At 37.4% G+C, this 17,633-nt stretch overlaps 3 protein-coding genes across 3 annotated transcripts; all 3 read right to left on the bottom strand.

Annotated features, from left to right (window-relative positions):
* Positions 1-538: 538 nt before the first annotated feature.
* LOC145087781 (peptidyl serine alpha-galactosyltransferase) lies at positions 539-4,192 on the bottom strand. The gene is made up of 7 exons (XM_079025844.1): positions 3,587-4,192; positions 3,146-3,316; positions 2,808-3,051; positions 2,525-2,725; positions 1,769-2,421; positions 1,433-1,676; positions 539-1,359 (listed from the first exon to the last, which is right to left on the bottom strand). Exons 1-7 carry the CDS (start codon positions 3,871-3,873, stop codon positions 751-753), a joined length of 2,409 nt encoding a protein of 802 aa, XP_078881970.1. The 5' UTR covers positions 3,874-4,192; the 3' UTR covers positions 539-750.
* A 4,159-nt stretch (positions 4,193-8,351) lies between these two features.
* Positions 8,352-11,317, bottom strand: LOC145087780 (putative membrane protein At3g27390). Its single transcript, XM_079025843.1, has 10 exons — positions 10,942-11,317; positions 10,745-10,853; positions 10,451-10,643; positions 10,237-10,370; positions 9,868-10,156; positions 9,677-9,783; positions 9,476-9,611; positions 9,197-9,395; positions 8,844-9,087; positions 8,352-8,768 (listed from the first exon to the last, which is right to left on the bottom strand). The coding sequence occupies exons 1-10, from the start codon at positions 11,033-11,035 to the stop codon at positions 8,528-8,530; spliced, it is 1,746 nt and encodes a 581-aa protein (XP_078881969.1). The 5' UTR covers positions 11,036-11,317; the 3' UTR covers positions 8,352-8,527.
* Positions 11,318-11,947: 630 nt separating this feature from the next.
* On the bottom strand, positions 11,948-14,355 carry LOC145087779 (uncharacterized). Its single transcript, XM_079025842.1, has one exon. It carries the CDS (start codon positions 14,086-14,088, stop codon positions 12,022-12,024), a length of 2,067 nt encoding a protein of 688 aa, XP_078881968.1. The 5' UTR covers positions 14,089-14,355; the 3' UTR covers positions 11,948-12,021.
* Positions 14,356-17,633: the final 3,278 nt, after the last annotated feature.

Below are 17,633 nucleotides of genomic sequence, written 5' to 3'. Positions count from 1 at the left end.
AATTCCATGTGTTTTTATTCAATTTAACCGGTTCAACCGGTTTAATTGAACCGGTTCAACCGGATTTTGTAAAAACCGGCCGGTTCGATCCGGTTCAAAAATAGACATAAAACCGGTGATAGTTGAACCGCTTCCTTCCCCGATTCCTGGTTCAACCGGTTCGACCGGCCGGTTCAAACCGGTTTTTAAAACGCTGCCCTTGCTCTTTACAACTCTTTTTCTAAACGTGCTACTTTTATACTAGAAATTGTCATAGTCAATGGAAACACCATGAATTTCGACCACACTCATCATAACTGAAACAATAGAATATTTCGTCACGTTTACAAGACCCAACAATTGCATTACATATAAGAACATAAACGTCAATCTGGACTATGGATGCCTTAAAACCAGTCCCACAACCAACATAAAAAAAATAGTAAATTATAGTATCATTAAAGCAAAAAAGGTGATTTTGTTTGCACAGGAGACCTTATTTATGGATTTTTCACGACTTAAAGTTTGGAAATCACTACAAATATTCTTCCCAGAAAGGTACCTTAAATGCTATTGTATACATAAAATGATAAAAGGTTAAAGTGCAAGAAAAGACCTTGTTACTTATTACAACAAAAGGGGCTCTGATCCCTTATAAATTACATCTTTCAACTCTTAGAATCTCAAAATCTTTATATAATCTAACAAATTACACATTTTAAGTCATTATCATCTTTCACACCCTTTCAACATCATCAAATTCTTTAGTCTTTACCTATTCCCCAAATTCTCTTTAAACTCACCTCGCGAAGACACACTCCTACTCTTTTTCCCTCTTTTCTTCTGCCTTTTACCTCTAAGTATCACCATCATCACTACCCCAAATCCCAAAACTGAAGACGCCCACAAAAAAATCATCCAAAATCTAAAATCAAGAAATGTCTGACTTGATTCAGAAGGCAACAATGGGTCCACCACCTTTTCAGACCTATTATCACTTCTCTCAAACTTAACCTCATCAACTATCTCCATATCTGGTGGAGGTGGGACCCGGGAACTTATCCTCAGATCACCACATCTCCTCCTTTCATGGTGTGACTGAAGAGCTTCATTCAGTGTCTTCCCGCATTCTATACTTAGCAAGTCACGTTGGTAAGTTTCCTCATTTGTTCGGTCAGCTTCTAAAGTTTCGGGCGGATCAGGAAACTTTGCCCAACAGTTGTTGACCAAGTCAACGTCCCTCCAGTTTGCTTTATCAAAACTCCAGTTCCCAACCCCAAAATCTAATCCATAATGAAAAACCCGATACTTAACACCCGGTTCTGGAGCATACCCAGGGTATATCATAATTTCACGGCTTATAACATGCTGCAACTTCAACTGCACACAAAAAAAAATATATATTAAATTCCCATTTTAGTATTTATGCACAAATTGTTGATAAAAAACTTACCTCAGCTGCACCAAAGGAATATCCATACATTTCACTAATCCACCCAGTTTCATAAATATCACCGGTTATATTTTTCCCATAATGAGCAGTATCAGCTCTAACTTCCTCTGTTTTATGCAACCATAAAAGAGCAAACTTTCTGAGATCATCTATGTGCATTATGATCACACCACCAACTTTATCACAAGCTTCAGGGTGGCTAGTATGGAGTTTTGCAAGCTCGTTGTCACACCCAATAAGGTAACTAACATTATTTACAAAAAAAATATATATACATCAAATTCAATCCATATTCCATAATACAAATTATTTCAGTAAAGATATTGGTTGTCTTACTCGTAAGGAGTTGAAACTGGTTTGCCTTTTGCTGCTTTAAACTCCCATGGTGTAATTGGTCCTCTCATGATCATATCAGCATCAAGAATTACTATAAATTCTGCATCTGTTTTGACATGGTTAAGCCAATGAAGGACTGCAGCTGGTTTATTAATAGCTGGATACCAATCGCCTGTTAATGGATGTCGGCTCATAGAAGGGACATAATGTGTGGGAGCCAAATCATGACCTTTGTATTTTTTTAAATCTTCTTCTGTACAACTAAGAAGCCGTGTAATATTTCCTGGTTGTCCACTGAGTCCAAAGCTGTGCATCAAACCAACTGTTTGCCAATCAAAATACGTGCTACATTCTGTTGAAAAAAGTGTGTGGATTTTTGTAATTTTTGTAGGTAGATTCGCGGGTTTATCTTCATTAATATGTTCTTGAACATGTGTTTCCATTATCTGGAGACTCTTGGGAGTCAAACCTTTCGGCAGAGTCAACTCAGCAAAGTGTTTGCTTTTCAAGAAACTCAAATATTTTGACCATTTTGGTTTTGGGCACCCGAATGCTGTGTGTTGTATTATCAGACCTTGGTTTAGTGTATTAATACATTCTAAATTCAAGAAAAGCCCCCTCAGTTTGTGTTTATCAGGTTCCATTGCTTTCACCTACATAAACTCTTAACATTAAGTATATATTATATATAGAATTATAGTTACAGTATCAGGTGACCTAAAATAAAGAAATTTATAACAAAAAAAAATTTGTTACCTCTCGGGGGAAAGGAGGTTCAGGGAAGAGGCGTCCACAGTCATATACAATATCATCTTCATGGTGTTCTAATTTACTAAAAGACCAGTTTCCAACAGAAAATGGTAAGCCATAATGCATAAGAATAGGTTCAACGCCCTCACGTGGAATATATCCAGGGTAGATCATTAGATTATCATTAATTTTATGTCGAAGTCCCACCTGATAATTCGAAAAATAGCAACTAAGAATTTTGAAAGTATAAATATATCAATTGATAAATGGAATTATTGAAATGAATTACCTCTGCTGCACCAAATGAGTATCCATACATCTCACTGATCCACCCTTTGCCATAAATATCACCAGTGATATTTGTTGACCAATGGGCAGTGTCTTCTCTCACTTCTTCTGTTTTGGAAAGCCACATTGGTGCTAAAGCTCTCAGATCATCTATATGCATGGCTAAGAGCCCACCAACTTTGTCACATAGTTCTGGGTTCTTTGTGTGCAATTTGGCGAGTATATTGTCGCATCCCACTAAGTAGCTATGCAATTTTTCAAACATTGAAGATCCTTAAGTGAATTTCCATCAAGAATGATTGATATATGGAAATTAAGATTATGAAAATGATTATATACCCGTAATAGGCAGCAACAGGTCTGCCTTTCTCTGCGCCAATCTCCCATGGTAGAATTGGACCTCTGATGATCATATCTGCATCTAGGATAACAACCCAATCAACATTTTGTGCATCTTTACTGTGTTTGAGCCAATGAACAACCCCTGCTGGTTTGTTAATCGCAGGGTACCTGTAGTAAACACACAGATTTAAGATTGTACTCTAACAGGATAAGAAGTGAGAATCTATTGCGGATTTCAACACAAATTTAGTGGTTTAATCAAGCTGAAACACACACAAATGAGCCACAAATTGACCAGGCTATTTCATCGCTTAATATCAAATTAATGATATAGTACATCATGCATCTAACCTAATCAATCAAAAGGATATATACGCAGACAAAATCGCAATAGATTCACGGAGAAAAAAGCGTTATTATGGAATTGAATGAAGTTACCAGTCACCAGTTCTAGGGTGTCTACTCATGGAAGGGACTTCAAAGGTGGGAGCCAAGTCCATTCCTCTATAACTCTTTTTCTCCTCATCAGTGCAGCTGAGAAGCCGCGTGATCGGGCCTGGTTGACCGGATTTCCGGAAGCTATGAACGAGCCCCACCGTCTGCCAGTCGAAGTAATTTTGGCATTCAACTGAAAACAATGTGTGGATCCTGTACGGCGCTTCCTGACCCCATCCGATATTGATCAAACACAATACCACCACTAAGGCCAATAACCCTGCCATCATGCAGCAACTCGAAGCGACAATTGAGCTGAGTGAGGTCTCGAAGATCTGGATCGCATGACTTTGTGGGTCAAACGTCGAGTGTTTGTTGTTTTTAAAGAGAGAAAGGGTGGTGATGGAGAACCGCAACTGAGAATGAATTGAAAATTGGGGTTTTAGCCCTTGATTTTCAACTGCCACAACCCCATCGATGTGATATGAACATGGAATGATTATTAAAATGATTTGTGATTGTTACATCTAAGAACGAGTTCGAGTGGCTGACTAGATCAAAAGTCAAAGAGGATAATAGATTCATGAACGTTTGCAGCGTGGATTTGTCTAAGGGAAACCAAAGGACGCACCCGTTTATATAGTGAGCGGACTTTGCACCGTTGATTATACAAGTTCATGTTCATCCGACCGCTAAGGTACAAGTTGATATTTGGTGTTTGAGATTGTTTATATACGTTTATATATTTCAAAATTGTTAACGGTATATTTTAAAGGAAAATCGAGTAAACTAATCATTTTTTTTTTCTTGTGTGTTAAAAAAACCAACTCATTTAAATTATTTTTTGTGAAATAATCATATTCTTCAGAATAGGCCGTTTCGAAAATAATTTCGGACTCGTTTTCTAGTGGGCTGGCCAATTATATTTCCTTCGGAATGGGTTGTTCCGGAAACAATTATGGAGTACACTTACGTATTTCAGAATATATTATGAAAAAAAAAAATTAGACCTCGACTTCATTCTGGATCCCACTTCGACTTTCCACTTCCGATCTCTGACACACGATTTCACTTCCGATTATGATCTCTGAAATGGAAGACGGTCACTATGACCCGGTTGTTTTACGGGTAAGTTCTTTACGCCAACTTAAGATTTATGTTTATATTTATATCATCCAGAATGAACTGAAAATATTCCAGAGTTACAATAGAAGATGTCAGCACTTTAGGACGAATCCATACCTAGTTTAGTTGTTTGTAGAATGTGATTATTCACCAAAGTATTGTTCCGAAACAAAACATTGAATTCCGGAATTCGAAGAACACCTCCGGAATGAACTGAAAACGTTCCGGAGTTGCAATATAAGATGTAATTGTTTTATGACCAACCCCAAAGTAGTTTAGTTGTTTATGTAATGTAGTATACATCGAAATCTAGCGTTCCAGAACATAAAATTGCATTATGTAACGCTCCGGAATGCGATGAACTAGTTCAGAACTCGAAGAATAGGTCTGGAACACTAAAAACTAGTCTGGAATATTAGTCAGTTTTCGTTCCGGAGTAGGTTTGTAACATTTTTTTATCGCAGCACGACAAAGTTTTGATGCATCCATTACACTGTCTTGTAAACCCAAAATCGGCGGGGAAATTCTTACGACGATTAAAGACAGACCGACATGCGAGACCATGTTTCGGAATTCATGTTTTGGAAGGTGGTTAGAAATTCCTAATGTAAATGTGGATCCTTTGCTTCTACATTATGTTTTTTTTGCCACGAAGTTATCATAGACCCCCGAGCGAAGTAGAGGAAATGGTTTTTTGAGATTGGGGGTTACGAGTTGTCTTTTGGGAAGAGATAATTATGTCTTGTCATCGGCTTCCACTTTGGAGATTATTTTCCTATGTCCGGTTCACGTGCCACCTTCCGTTCCCGTGTGTTTCCAATGGTCGCAAGGAATGTCTCTGTTAAATTAGACGATTTGAAGAATGTGTTTGAGTATTCGCTTAATGACTTATTGGATGAGGATGTGTTCCGTGTATGTCTCTTATATCTGTTAGAGAATGGGTTCAATGGGCGGTTGGCTAAACAACCTATTTTAGATGAGTATTTTGCTTTGGTATCTGACTTTGATGAATTCAACAGATATCATGTCGTTGATTTATTACAAATTATAATTAAGGGTAATATTACTAATATTTTTTTAGAAATTTAATTGGAATTTTTTTTATGTCGAAGATATCCATGGGGGAGGATAATTTATGATCAATTGTACTAACAACTAATTACTATATTCAATAAGGTTGATATGCATATACATTCGGTCGAACCGAAAGAGAAACAACCTCAAAAAATGACCTACACCCTCAACATCTTTTTATACGCTTTTAAGGTAAGTACATGATTAACAATTTATTATTCTTTTGTTTACTAACATTCTAATAAATGATTTTTTTTCAGATATGGATTCTTGATACTTTTTCTGAGAGCAGTTTGTTTGGTACCCAACAAAAGAATGTGATCCCTCAGGCTGTTTCACGGTTGAAACCGAGGCCTTTACAAAAGACTAAATTCAACCAGTTTATAAAAATCGACGACATATGGTTACTTATATATTTTATGGATACTGATTCTGGATCCAAGGCCTCTCCTCCAAGATTAGAAACTTCAAGATCTTCTAACGCCTTCACAATGCACAAAATGGACACCAAACTTCCTTCCAAGGCTCAAATGCTTGACAATGGAGGCTACAACTCGATTTAGGGTTTTGATAACAATGGAGGATGATAAGGAGGCCAACTAAAGGAACTTAATGTCTTTAAATAGGGTGCAACACCCTAGAAATTAGGGTTTCCTTCTCAGCCACCAACTCGCCGAGTTGAGGCATCTCAACTTGTCGTGTTAGTTCATTAAACCCTCGTGATTCTTCCATCTTGAACACGTCAAGTTGGTCCCTCTAACTCGCCGAGTTCACCTGAAATGGATTTATTCTTAACAATTTCTCTTCAAGATTTTGGGTGTTACAATAAGCCTTTGCATGGCTAAATGGAGCTCAAAATCAAGCCTTAGCCCCATAGCATTCACTAATGACCAAAAACCCTTGCATGGGTGAATGAGGATAGCCAAGATCCCATTTTTATGACTCCTTAACCTCAAAATCAACAAGAAATGACAACCATAATGTCTGGAGTAGCTCATATTCATATGACTCAAAATTATGGGACAAAAGAACATGAAAATCAAGAATCTAATGAGATCTAACACATGGACCAACAAAATTCAAGCTTTATACCTTCTGGAGTTAAGAAATGTAATGTAGGCTATGGATCTACAAGCTTAAGCTTCAACAATCTACAAGCTTGGACTTCTTTTTCTTCAAAATGCACCAAAAACACACAAAAGGCTCAAGTTTTGCTTCATAGGATTAGGGTTTCGAGTTAGATGCTCAAGAGGGTGGATGTTGATGATAAGAAGGGCCTGGTGTTAAGGTCCTTATATAGGGCTCAAAACCACGAAAATTAAGGTTTGCACCTTACGCTACGCCCTGTGTAGCCTAGGTTACGCCTCGCATATGGCATAAAACTCCCACATGGGCTTAATGAATTATGCCCCGCGTAATTGGCTATCTGCGCCCCGCATAGAGCCATAATTCCAAAATAATAAGCTTAAATAATATAAGGAAATGTACTTGAGAAATGAGCATTACAATTAAGAGTTTAATGCATTAAGCTGACCAAAACAGGTCCCACGACGTGGAGGGTTGGCCACCACGACGTGGCGATAAGAAGTCTTCACGAATGTTTTGTCATGAGGTCACCGTGGCGTGGCAAATGCTTGGCCACGATATGGTGGGCGGCTGATGGACTTTAGACCGTTGTCCGTTGACTTTTTGACCAAGTTGACTTTTAGCTAACTTGAGGGTTTTAGGGCTATAGATTGAGGAATGATCCTTGTTTGTTGTATAAACACAAAAGGAGCCGTTAAGCCCTTTTCTCCTCTTGGCACAAATATGTCGTTTCTTATCTTTTTTGGCATGTCACCGTCAGGGGATGGTGTATGCCATCATTGTTGAGAATATGTTGACCGATTCCCTCCGGTCTTATGGATAGTAAAAAGCATTTATATATTTCTCAAAAAGTTTTAAACAGTTTTTAAAGTTTGTTGGCTTTTTAAAAAGAAAATTAAATGTACTCTTTTTAAAATTATCCAAAATATCCAAATTATCCAAAATATCCTAAAATGTTATTGAAAAAATAAAAATAGACACTTATCATAATTAAATGGATAAAAATATAAATAAAAGAAAAAAATAAAAAGATATTTGAATTTTCTTTTGAAAAAACAATAAATCAATTGGTACTTTTCAAAAAGAATCCAAATACACCCTATTTCATCTTCATGTGCCTAAGAACTTGAAGTGCCTCTTTTGGATTTTTCTTGCGTCGAAATTTGTGATATACATACATATTAACAAATTATGAATTGAAAAATAGAACTATACACGGCCCATCAGATCATATAGTCAAATTATCAATTAAGAAAAGCGAACTGTATTTACTACTGAAAAAGAGGAAATCCATTTTGCTTCTGGCTTTGGAATCTATTTTGCTAACAGTATCAAATTCCATACCATATATGCTTTTGGTTTCATCGAGAAGATGATTTAGGTTGAAGATGCTTAGGGTTTCATCAAGATGAAGATCATTTATTAATTCAAATACTGACAAGTAATTAGTAAAATTAAAATAAATGTTAGGTGGACATCTCTGTAATCTCAAACACTTTCTCCAATACAGGGAGTTTAAATAGATACAAACATGCCATGCCAAATTTTGCATATACAAACTATTTGGTTACATGCTAACCTTCTAGGCCTCTAATAATCAAAATATAAAATACCCATGTTGCCACCTTTTGATCAAGATAGAACAAAAGTAAAACGTAATTATACAACATCACCATCTCTTTCTGTCTCTTGATCATCTTCTTGATTAGTCGTTTTCGTTCTAAAAGATCTTTGGTTACTAAACATCCGACCAAACGTACTTTCCGATCCAGATCCCGATGCCGATCGACGCCCCTTGCCATTTTTCCGATCAAGTTCTTCCAATATCGCCCTTATGCTGTTCTCAAAACGTCTCCTATATGTTGGGTACCTTGATATCGACTTTGTGATTCCTTGAAGTCTTCCACACAAAATTTACATTTATAAGGACAAAATAAATGAACAGAAAAACACATTAAAAAAACAATGTTATTACCTTCGGGCCAATGCATCAAGTTCAGCCCTCCTGAGCTCGGACTCCGGTGGTGGACCAATGTCTGAGTTTTTCAACTTCTCAGCATCACCACTCAATAGAACTAGTTTCCCCAAGTAATCCTCTTCCAATTCCTCCAGATTTTGAGCTTTGATCTGGTCTTTGATGACCAAAAGAGGATTCAAAAACCAATCATAGAACGTATCTTTTGGCCTATTTGCACTAGTAATCTCCGTCACATTGTCCTCTAGATTACAAAAATGAAAGAACATGATCTTTGTTATAAGAAAGTAAAATGAGATTGATTACGGGACGTAGAAAACAAGACAGAACAGAACAGGTTGTACTGTATTTACCTATTAATATACCAGTACAATTGGCTTTTGCAGACCGTAGAAGTGCTTGGAAGAGACAATAAGCCGGGAGACCGACACTAATCACTCTTCCACTAGCCTTGCCGGATTTTGCATCATCAATTTCTTTAACTGTTATTAATCCTTCCAAAACCATAATTTCACCTTGTCGACGACATTCTTGAAATAAGCTATCAAGCAACTATTCGGATTAACATTAGCAAACTATATTAGTATATAATTATAATCCATAAACCAAATGGTTTAAGTAAAGTAACTAACCACCAATGGCTTCAACTCAATCATGGGTGTCGCGAATGAACTAGTCCGAGATGGTGGGTTTTTGAAGGAAGCCGGCCTTGAGAAAGATGGCGTTCTTGAACCAGGTTGCAAACCACCATTACGTCTGTACATAGGTCTGTTTGTACCAAAAATGTTAAAAATTGGTAAAGTAAAGATAATTGGAGGGTAAAAAAATGTTACTTTGGAAAGCAAGATCCTTCAGGCATGTCGAGAATATCATTGCTGTATTCATCATAGATCGATAATGCAGCTACCACATAACAAAGCCCCAGATAGAAAGATGACTCCTGGAAGGATTTATAAAGTTTGGTTGACTTTAAAAGTCAAATTGTAAAATATATGAATATGTGAGATATCAGATATTAATTAACCTGATAGGCAACGACGGCTGCATAAAAGCCAAGTAAGATGCTAGCCACCATGGATCCTAACAAAGCTCCGGCGACTGCAAAAGGCCACAATAAGATAGCGAGACCTGCAAATGGCACACATATGCTCTCCAAAAAGGGCCCTTCTCGACCGATACAGTCGTGAAATAAACGATGCCACCCTTTTACCAACATGTATGGGCTTTTTAGCGCCGCCATAACTGTGATCACCGGAAAATCAACTGCAAACCCTAGAACCCCGACCAAAATTGCTACAGGAACGTAAGCCACCCTGCAATATCCCCCACAAATTGAGTTAAACAACTCGAAATCAAACATAAAAATGATTACTTTTCATGAAATGTATCAAACCTGATCTCAATTCTACCATCGGGAGGGTCTTGTTTCCGGAGATCATCCATCACTGAGAAGTAGGAATACAGACATACATCCGATAAGTCCCTAACGAAAGTTAAACTCCATTTGATAGTATCCCATGTTCCATCCTGAGAGAAAAACGCTGAAATCAACTGAAAAGAAAGAGAAACGACACAGTTTGAAGCAATTTGGTTTAGTGTTTACTTACGATGACACAATGGCGAAACTTATCGGTTTTTCCTTCACTGACGGCTTTAAAAGTGCCAAAAACAGGTCCAAGAAAACCGTACGCTAAGCCACCAAGAATGCTACCCACAACAACGCAAACAGGCCATAAAGCCAAGGGTAGTGCAACCAGTATACAGACCAAAAGCTTCATCACTGGACCTAATCGTTTAGCACTGTAGTAAGGCAGAAAATAATACACAAGATTATTGCACTTTTTAGTTTTTACATACAAAATGGGGAAAAAAGCAAACTTAAATAGGAAAACGAAAAGAACCTTAAAATGCAAAAATAAGCCCAGACAGCATGCGCTGGCCAGAGTCCGAGAACAATCACGGAATTTCCAGTTGTCATAAGAACACAAACTATCGGGGCAACAATGGCGCCTGAAATCAAATACACCCATTTGAATCGCAGGTTAATTCGTGAGAATTTTAAATAGAGAATACTCAAATATGATGAAAAAGGGGCGACCTTTGAGAAAGCCAACAAGCAGAAGGCCAATGAAGTAAGGCAAGAAACAGATGAAGTTCCACAGATGCAACAAAAGCCCTCTCGGAGGTTCCATTATAGCTTTCTGTATCTTTTTCTTCCTTCCTCTTCACGAACTTCGGATCTCAAGAAAACCCAACAGAAACTGGTCGGAATCTTGAAGATTACTGGCGTTGTAATGTGAATTCAATGATTATAAGTGTACATGGGTTGTTGTTCTCTTTGATTGGTAAAGTTTTTGAACTTTAACTAAGAATCGCCAGCGACATAAGCGATATTTTAGCGAGAGAGGGTATTACACAACGAGCAGTTGAGTAACCGTCGAGTGTCTAGACTCTAGATTTATCAACGGACATGCGCTAAAATTTCTAGTACAGTTTCTTAACTGATTCGTTTGTTTTATAATTGATCACTTTTTAAGTCACTAATTATATTTAGAGAAATTAAATATATTTTTATTTTTTTTTAATTATCTTTAAAATGATAATAAATATCTAAAAATTTAATTAATTTTATATATATTATAGTTTGAATAAGAAGAGAAGAAAAGATAGGATGATATTTAATATTTATTACTAATTATGTAATAAAATAGATTCATTATCGGTATTTATGGTTACGTTTTTTGATTTATTATATTGTATTAACTTAATACAACTGATTTTATAAATTGATAAAATAGATTCATTGTTATAATATAGCTATGTCATAGAAAAGTATTGTATCTATATGTCGACAAGACAGCCACTTCAAAAATAGCAATTTAATAATATAATAATACTTTTTGTATTAAGTTGTCACTCAATCTAGTAAAACGATATCTTAAATCGTACTCCAAGAAAATGCGGTTTATGAAAATGTCATCATCATAATTTCACAAGTCTTAACTAACAAACTTAAATAAGAGAAAAAGAATTAAATATGAAAAAACTTTAGTACGTAAAGAAATTAATCTCTTTTCCTACAAACAATCTTAAACATCGTGGAATATTTAAAGCTATTTTATGTGAATTTATATTAAAGAGATTCCAAAAAGCAAACGAGATATTTATTAATGAATCCCTAGTCATTTACAATGTCCACGTATTCTTGATTTACGTCCGTCCTTATCTTACTTTCCGGTGCCGGTGCCGGTGGCCGAGCACCCAACAAACTCAAATCAATACTCGCACCACCGTCAACTGCCGCCTCAACCACCGTGTCATAAGCTTTCGTCGACAAACTCAACCCCTTCCTCCGACCCTTCAAATACATATCATACGCCACCTTCGGTTTCCCATCTTTTACAAGTGCCTGAATCAACATTTCATATGAAACCTCATTAGCTTCAATTTTCTCCACCTCCATACGCTGAAACCATTCATACGCCGGACCACCGTAGTTATTACGAGCACACGCACTGATAATCGCATTGAAAGTAACCACCGTTACCTCCACCCCAGAAACCGGCATCTCACGGATTATCGATTCAACTATATTAAATTTCCCTTGTGCAGCATAAATCGAAGCCATGATCGTATACGCATATGAATTCGGCTCTACCCCCATTTTAATCAAATGTTTCCAAACCCTAACTGCTTCATCATACAATTTACCCTTTTCAAGAGCACTAAGAAGTGCCCCATATGATATAATCGTGGGCTTTTCACCGTTTTCGATCATTCTTGTAAAGATTTGAATAGCAGCCGAAGCTTCGGATGCTTTCGAACAAGCAATTAGAACCGAATTCCACTCTTTACTCCCTGGTTTTAGTCCTTTTTCTTGCATTTTGTTCAGTAATCCAACACCCCATCTCCAAATCCCCTTCCTCCGGGCAGCAGTCAGCAAGAAATTGAAATGGGAAACGATGAGTTCATACGACATGTTGTTTGGTTTTGGTCCTTTATCTAGCAAATCTTCGTAGATTTCAAGAGCTGCCCACCATTTCTTAGCTTTACCAAGTAACCAAATCACATGGTTGCAAACCGATAAGCTTATTTCTGAATCACTCTCTCGTATCCTTTTGTACAATTCTTTCGCAACAATGTAATGATCTTCACGGGTACATGCCCATATGAGCTTTTCATGTTCAGACCTTCCCGTTTTTAGACCGACCTGATCCATAACAGTTAGAAGTTTCAACACTTTGCTGGTGGAATTCTCGATCTGTACTAGCCATCTTCGCATGATTTGGTAGCTGATTCGTATCACAAAATCTTCTAGCTTCACAGCCTCAAGATCCCAATCTATATTCTTATCGTTCTTTCCTATCTCACCATTCTGATACCTGTTTCTGAAATCGACATAAAAATCCAGAGCTCCAAACCCGTCTTCCATTCTTCTGTAAGCCAACAACGCTGTGGAATATGAAGCTGGTGAAGGAGACAAACCCTTTGTTTGTATCTCTTTAAAAAGCTCGAGAGCTTTCATTTCGTGGCCTTGAGCCAAGTGAATCCCCATTAACGTGTTGTAAGTCACGATATTGGGAGATATACCCTCGAGGGTCATATCGGTCATGATTTTTTCTACTTGATCGAATCCGTCTGCTTGTTTCAAGGCGCCCAAAAGGCTGTTGTAGATGAAGAGGTTAGGACCGGGAAAGGATTTGGAAGCATGTTTCCTGAGCTTTAGCCACTCAACAAGAGCAATGGCGGAATTCACCCTTTTATCTTTGCCAAATCCTCGAATCATTGTAGAGTAAACTTGAAGAGGAAGATCACCTTTGTCCCCGAGCACTGTTTCTACATCTGCTGCGGTTTTTGCAGCTCGTAAGCTCCATGCTAATGCACGAGTATCGACCCTTTTGCCCTTGTTTTCAACCAATAATTTCTGATCTTCTGGTTTGTTTTCACCATCTGAATTTGAATCTGTTTTACCCACAGCTATTTGTTCTTCAAATGCTAAAGCCAAGGGGACAACTGAAGAACAAATCGAATGCTTCTTTGGTCTCCAAAGCACATAAAGATCAACTCTCGAGCATCTGCAAGGAAATCCATATCCCAAATCATCACTGGTCTCCCTATAATTAAACCCACTTCTAACACCCCTGAAAAAACTAGGGTTTCTACCTTTTCTCCTCCCAGAATGAGGGGGCGATTCACGATTCAAGAAACCATCAGCGTTTGATGGGCATACACTCAGAGCTTGCATCGTTTTTACAAATTTGAAGCTTGAAATTTTGGGATTGAGATGGAAAGCATGGTTTACAGGATACGAATGAAGTTAGATAGGTTCGATCAAAAGAAAAAGATAAAGAAGATGGTAATATCGGCGATTTGGTAATTGGAAGATTATCTATGATGCAATAAGATTATTGGGGTGTAGTTTACTGGTTTAGTTGCAGGGTGTTTGCTGGGCATTTCACAGCCTTTCATTCAATCAGACAACAGGCAGAATACATGAATATCACAATTTGAAATAAAACTTTTTTTATAAAATAATCTCCTCAGTCCTCACCAGAGTAAATAAAAGGTTTTCAAAAAATAAATAGTAAACCGTTAAGGGGCCTGTGTTAGCCCACTTCAAGACACACGGCCAGGCCGGTCTTGTTAACCCACATAAAAAGTTGATCACGAAAAATTAGTAATATACTAATATTTTGAGTGTCAGAGATGTTTTTATATAAACCCACATAAAAAGTTGATCACGAAAATTTAGTAATATACTATTGTAAAAATAATTAACTATCAACTAAAAAAGTAGACACTATAAACTTAATTTAACATCATAACTATTTTGTTTTGTTGTAATATTTTTGGTTTAAAGTTACTTCATCTTAACATAATTTCCCTTAATTATAATGTTGTGAATACAACTTTTTACTTTTTAGAACAGTTAAATTTATAAATAATTTCCCTTAATTATAATGTTGTAAATAATATAACTTTTACTTTTCAGAGCAGTTAAATTGAGAGCACCTTTAACTGTAGTTTTTTAGTGGTCAAATATTAATAATCAATTAAAAAAATAGTTTTCATTATTGGAGTGTTGCTTTTATCCAATAATACAAAATCTTTTTATTCTAGAAAATGTTTTTTTAGGTTTATATTTTGTACCATTAATCATTTTTGTTGAATAATGTTTCATTTTAATATTTATAATTATTTAGGGAGAATGACTTAGGGATGTATGATATGCTTCTTATAATGTAACATCCAAAATTTCAGGTGTTATTAATTCAGATTTTGTTTTATAAGTTTCATTGGTCACGACGTGGGGATAGGCGTCCTCACAATGCGGCCTGGCCAAGAAAGATCGCTGATGAATTTTGGTGCCTCACGACGTGACATCTTGTCTGTCACGTGGTGGCACCCGTCCGAGGGCAAAACCCTAATTTTTCGGGTTTTAGGCTTTATATAAAAAAATGTGAGTTATGATTTGCTCACCCTCAGCCTGTAACACCTTCCTTTCAAACCCTAATCAAATCTAGTCTCCATTGTTGAGTTTTTGAAGAATTTTGTGGTGTTCTTGGTATCTTGAAGGAGAATGAAGCTTATTTGGTGCATTGTTTCATCTAGCCATCCTCATTAGCAGCAACTAACATATTTTTTGGACCTTTGTAAGTGTTCAAGATTCAAACTTTAGGTTACATGCTCTTAGATCTTGGTTCCATGTCCCGTATTCTTCATGATGTGAGAGTTTGGAGGAAGGGATTCCATAATGTTCGCAACTTCATGGATCCTTGAGGTCCTTTTAGTGTTATATGGTCCAAATCTATGGTTCCTTGGGGTATTTGGTCTCATACTCAAGTTTGAGCTCTCTTCTTCCTTGATTTTGACCTAATTTGGAAGGGACATACATTGGACATACATGTCCATAAATCACTAACTTTTATGGTGTTTTAGGAGTAGGATACCCTTCTGTAAGTTATAGACTTGAGACTTTAAGGGTTAAGTGCTTAATGGTTCACTTCATACCTTAAGTTGCCAATGGGATGTCTTAATGGATAAAGTTGGAAAATTTATCCATCAAGACCTTGGAAGAATCAAATCTAAGCTTTAGAGCTCATGAATCGAATGAAAAGCTGCTTAATCCATTAAGCTATTGTAACACCCGGTTCCTGGTACGTATTTAAATTCAAGTAAGTTCATGTTTTGCTATGAGACTCGGCGACTTGGAGGCCCAACTCGTCGAGTAGACTCGATTGTTGACCGGGAAGTTTAATGATCTACTCGACGAGTCGGGAGACTGACTCAACGAGTAGAAGCTGTCTGGATGAAACCCTAATATTTGGGGTTTACACCTTATTTAAACAACTTATAACGCCCTAACCCAGCCTCCATTGTTCCTCCCAACCCAAAGAAAGCCCTAACTCGAACCCTAAGCCTCTTTTGAGTGTTCTTGAGCTTTTTGGTGACTTTTGTGTGCATTTGAAGTTGGAAGAGACGAAGAAAGCTTGGGAGTTCAAGTGGAATCTAGTAGATCTAGAGTTTTTTTTTCATTCTCAGTCCATTCAAGGTAAAAAGCTTGAACCTTGACTGTCTATCTCTTAGATATTGTTTTGGGGCTATTTTCTACCCTTTTTTATGAGTTTGTGAATTTATAATCGGATTTTGTAAGTGTGTTTGGAGTTACACTTCAGATCTAGAACCATTGAGGGTTCCCATGGTATAAAGGTGCCAACTTTATGGCCATGGGAGACCCATGCTTCTTATATACCTCTTTTATGGCTTTTTGAGCCAAAAACCCCATGCATGGATGTCAAAGATTGGAACTTTACATATAAAATGGACCTTAAGAGGTCAGATCTATAGTTTTGATGCATTAAGACCCATTATAATCAACTGAATAGTTTTGGACAAAGAGGGACTCGGCGAGTCGCTTGGGTGACTCGGCGACTCGAGTCGCATTTTCCCCTGAATGTCTTTTGGTAATGGTCTTTGGTTGAGTGGAAGGAACATTAAGCCTGTTAGGGGTTTGTTATGGACTTGAAGATCGAAGGACTCAACAAATTCAAGGAGGAACTCGACGAGTTCAAGGAAATGTCCCAACCACATGAAGACGGACTCGATAAGTTCAAGGATTAACTTGGCGAGTCATAGACTGAACACCTTCATACGGATGAAGATGGACTCGACGAGTTCAAGGAAGAACTCAACGAGTTAGTTGAAGAAGGTCCCGATGTTTTGTGGAAGGAGACCACGTCGAGCTCTTGCTAGACTCGAAGAGTAGGGACGAGGTTGTAGCATTTCGTGGAAGTGGGGACTCGACGAGTTGGTGGACCAACTCGACGAGTCGATTCAACCAGATGTTGACTTTGACCAAGGTTTTGACCTTTGACTTGGACTTGAGTGACCCTTGTAAGGGTTATGAGTATGAATTGATAACTTAGAAAAGTTTTCATGTAGGGATTAATGAATCGAGGGTAGTTGGTTCCATATTGAGAACGGTGCAGACACTACACGACATCGAGGTGAGTTACCTTCCAGTAGAAGTGGGTCTAAGGCACCAAGGCCAACCCACTATTAGTTGATTATAGTTGAGATGATTGTCTTTGTGATAATTGTCTGGTTTGCTACTACCTTATGTGTTCTATATGACAGTATGATATGCTATAAGTGTTAGTGGTAGTAGGAGGGGAATAGTCCCATGATTCGGTCGTTAGGACCGAAGGGTAGGTTGGACACCCTAGATATGTCTGACAACATGATTATGATATGTTATTATGTGATAGTGGTAGGGGTGAAATAGTCCCC

Source organism: Lactuca serriola, chromosome 2 (genome assembly GCF_051521515.1).
Source record: "Lactuca serriola cultivar US96UC23 chromosome 2, Lser_US96UC23_V15, whole genome shotgun sequence".
NCBI lineage: Eukaryota > Viridiplantae > Streptophyta > Magnoliopsida > Asterales > Asteraceae > Lactuca > Lactuca serriola.
The sequence above is the reverse complement of the archived record's forward strand: the minus strand, read 5'-3'. Positions and strand labels throughout refer to the sequence as shown.

Excerpts from the sequence above, each read along its gene's own strand:
- LOC145087781 (XM_079025844.1), bottom strand. The coding sequence starts at position 3,873 with ATGATGGCAGGGTTATTGGCCTTAGTGGTGGTATTGTGTTTGATCAAT. Across the intron at positions 3,317-3,586 it reads CACCCTAGAACTGGTGACTG|GTACCCTGCGATTAACAAAC; the intron begins GTAACTTCATTC and ends TGTTTACTACAG. Across the intron at positions 1,360-1,432 it reads ATTCCTTTGGTGCAGCTGAG|TTGAAGTTGCAGCATGTTAT; the intron begins GTAAGTTTTTTA and ends TTTTGTGTGCAG.
- LOC145087780 (XM_079025843.1), bottom strand. The coding sequence starts at position 11,035 with ATGGAACCTCCGAGAGGGCTTTTGTTGCATCTGTGGAACTTCATCTGT. Across the intron at positions 10,371-10,450 it reads AGTTTCGCCATTGTGTCATC|GATGGAACATGGGATACTAT; the intron begins GTAAGTAAACAC and ends TTTTTCTCTCAG. Across the intron at positions 9,784-9,867 it reads CAGCCGTCGTTGCCTATCAG|GAGTCATCTTTCTATCTGGG; the intron begins GTTAATTAATAT and ends AAATCCTTCCAG.
- LOC145087779 (XM_079025842.1), bottom strand. The coding sequence starts at position 14,088 with ATGCAAGCTCTGAGTGTATGCCCATCAAACGCTGATGGTTTCTTGAAT.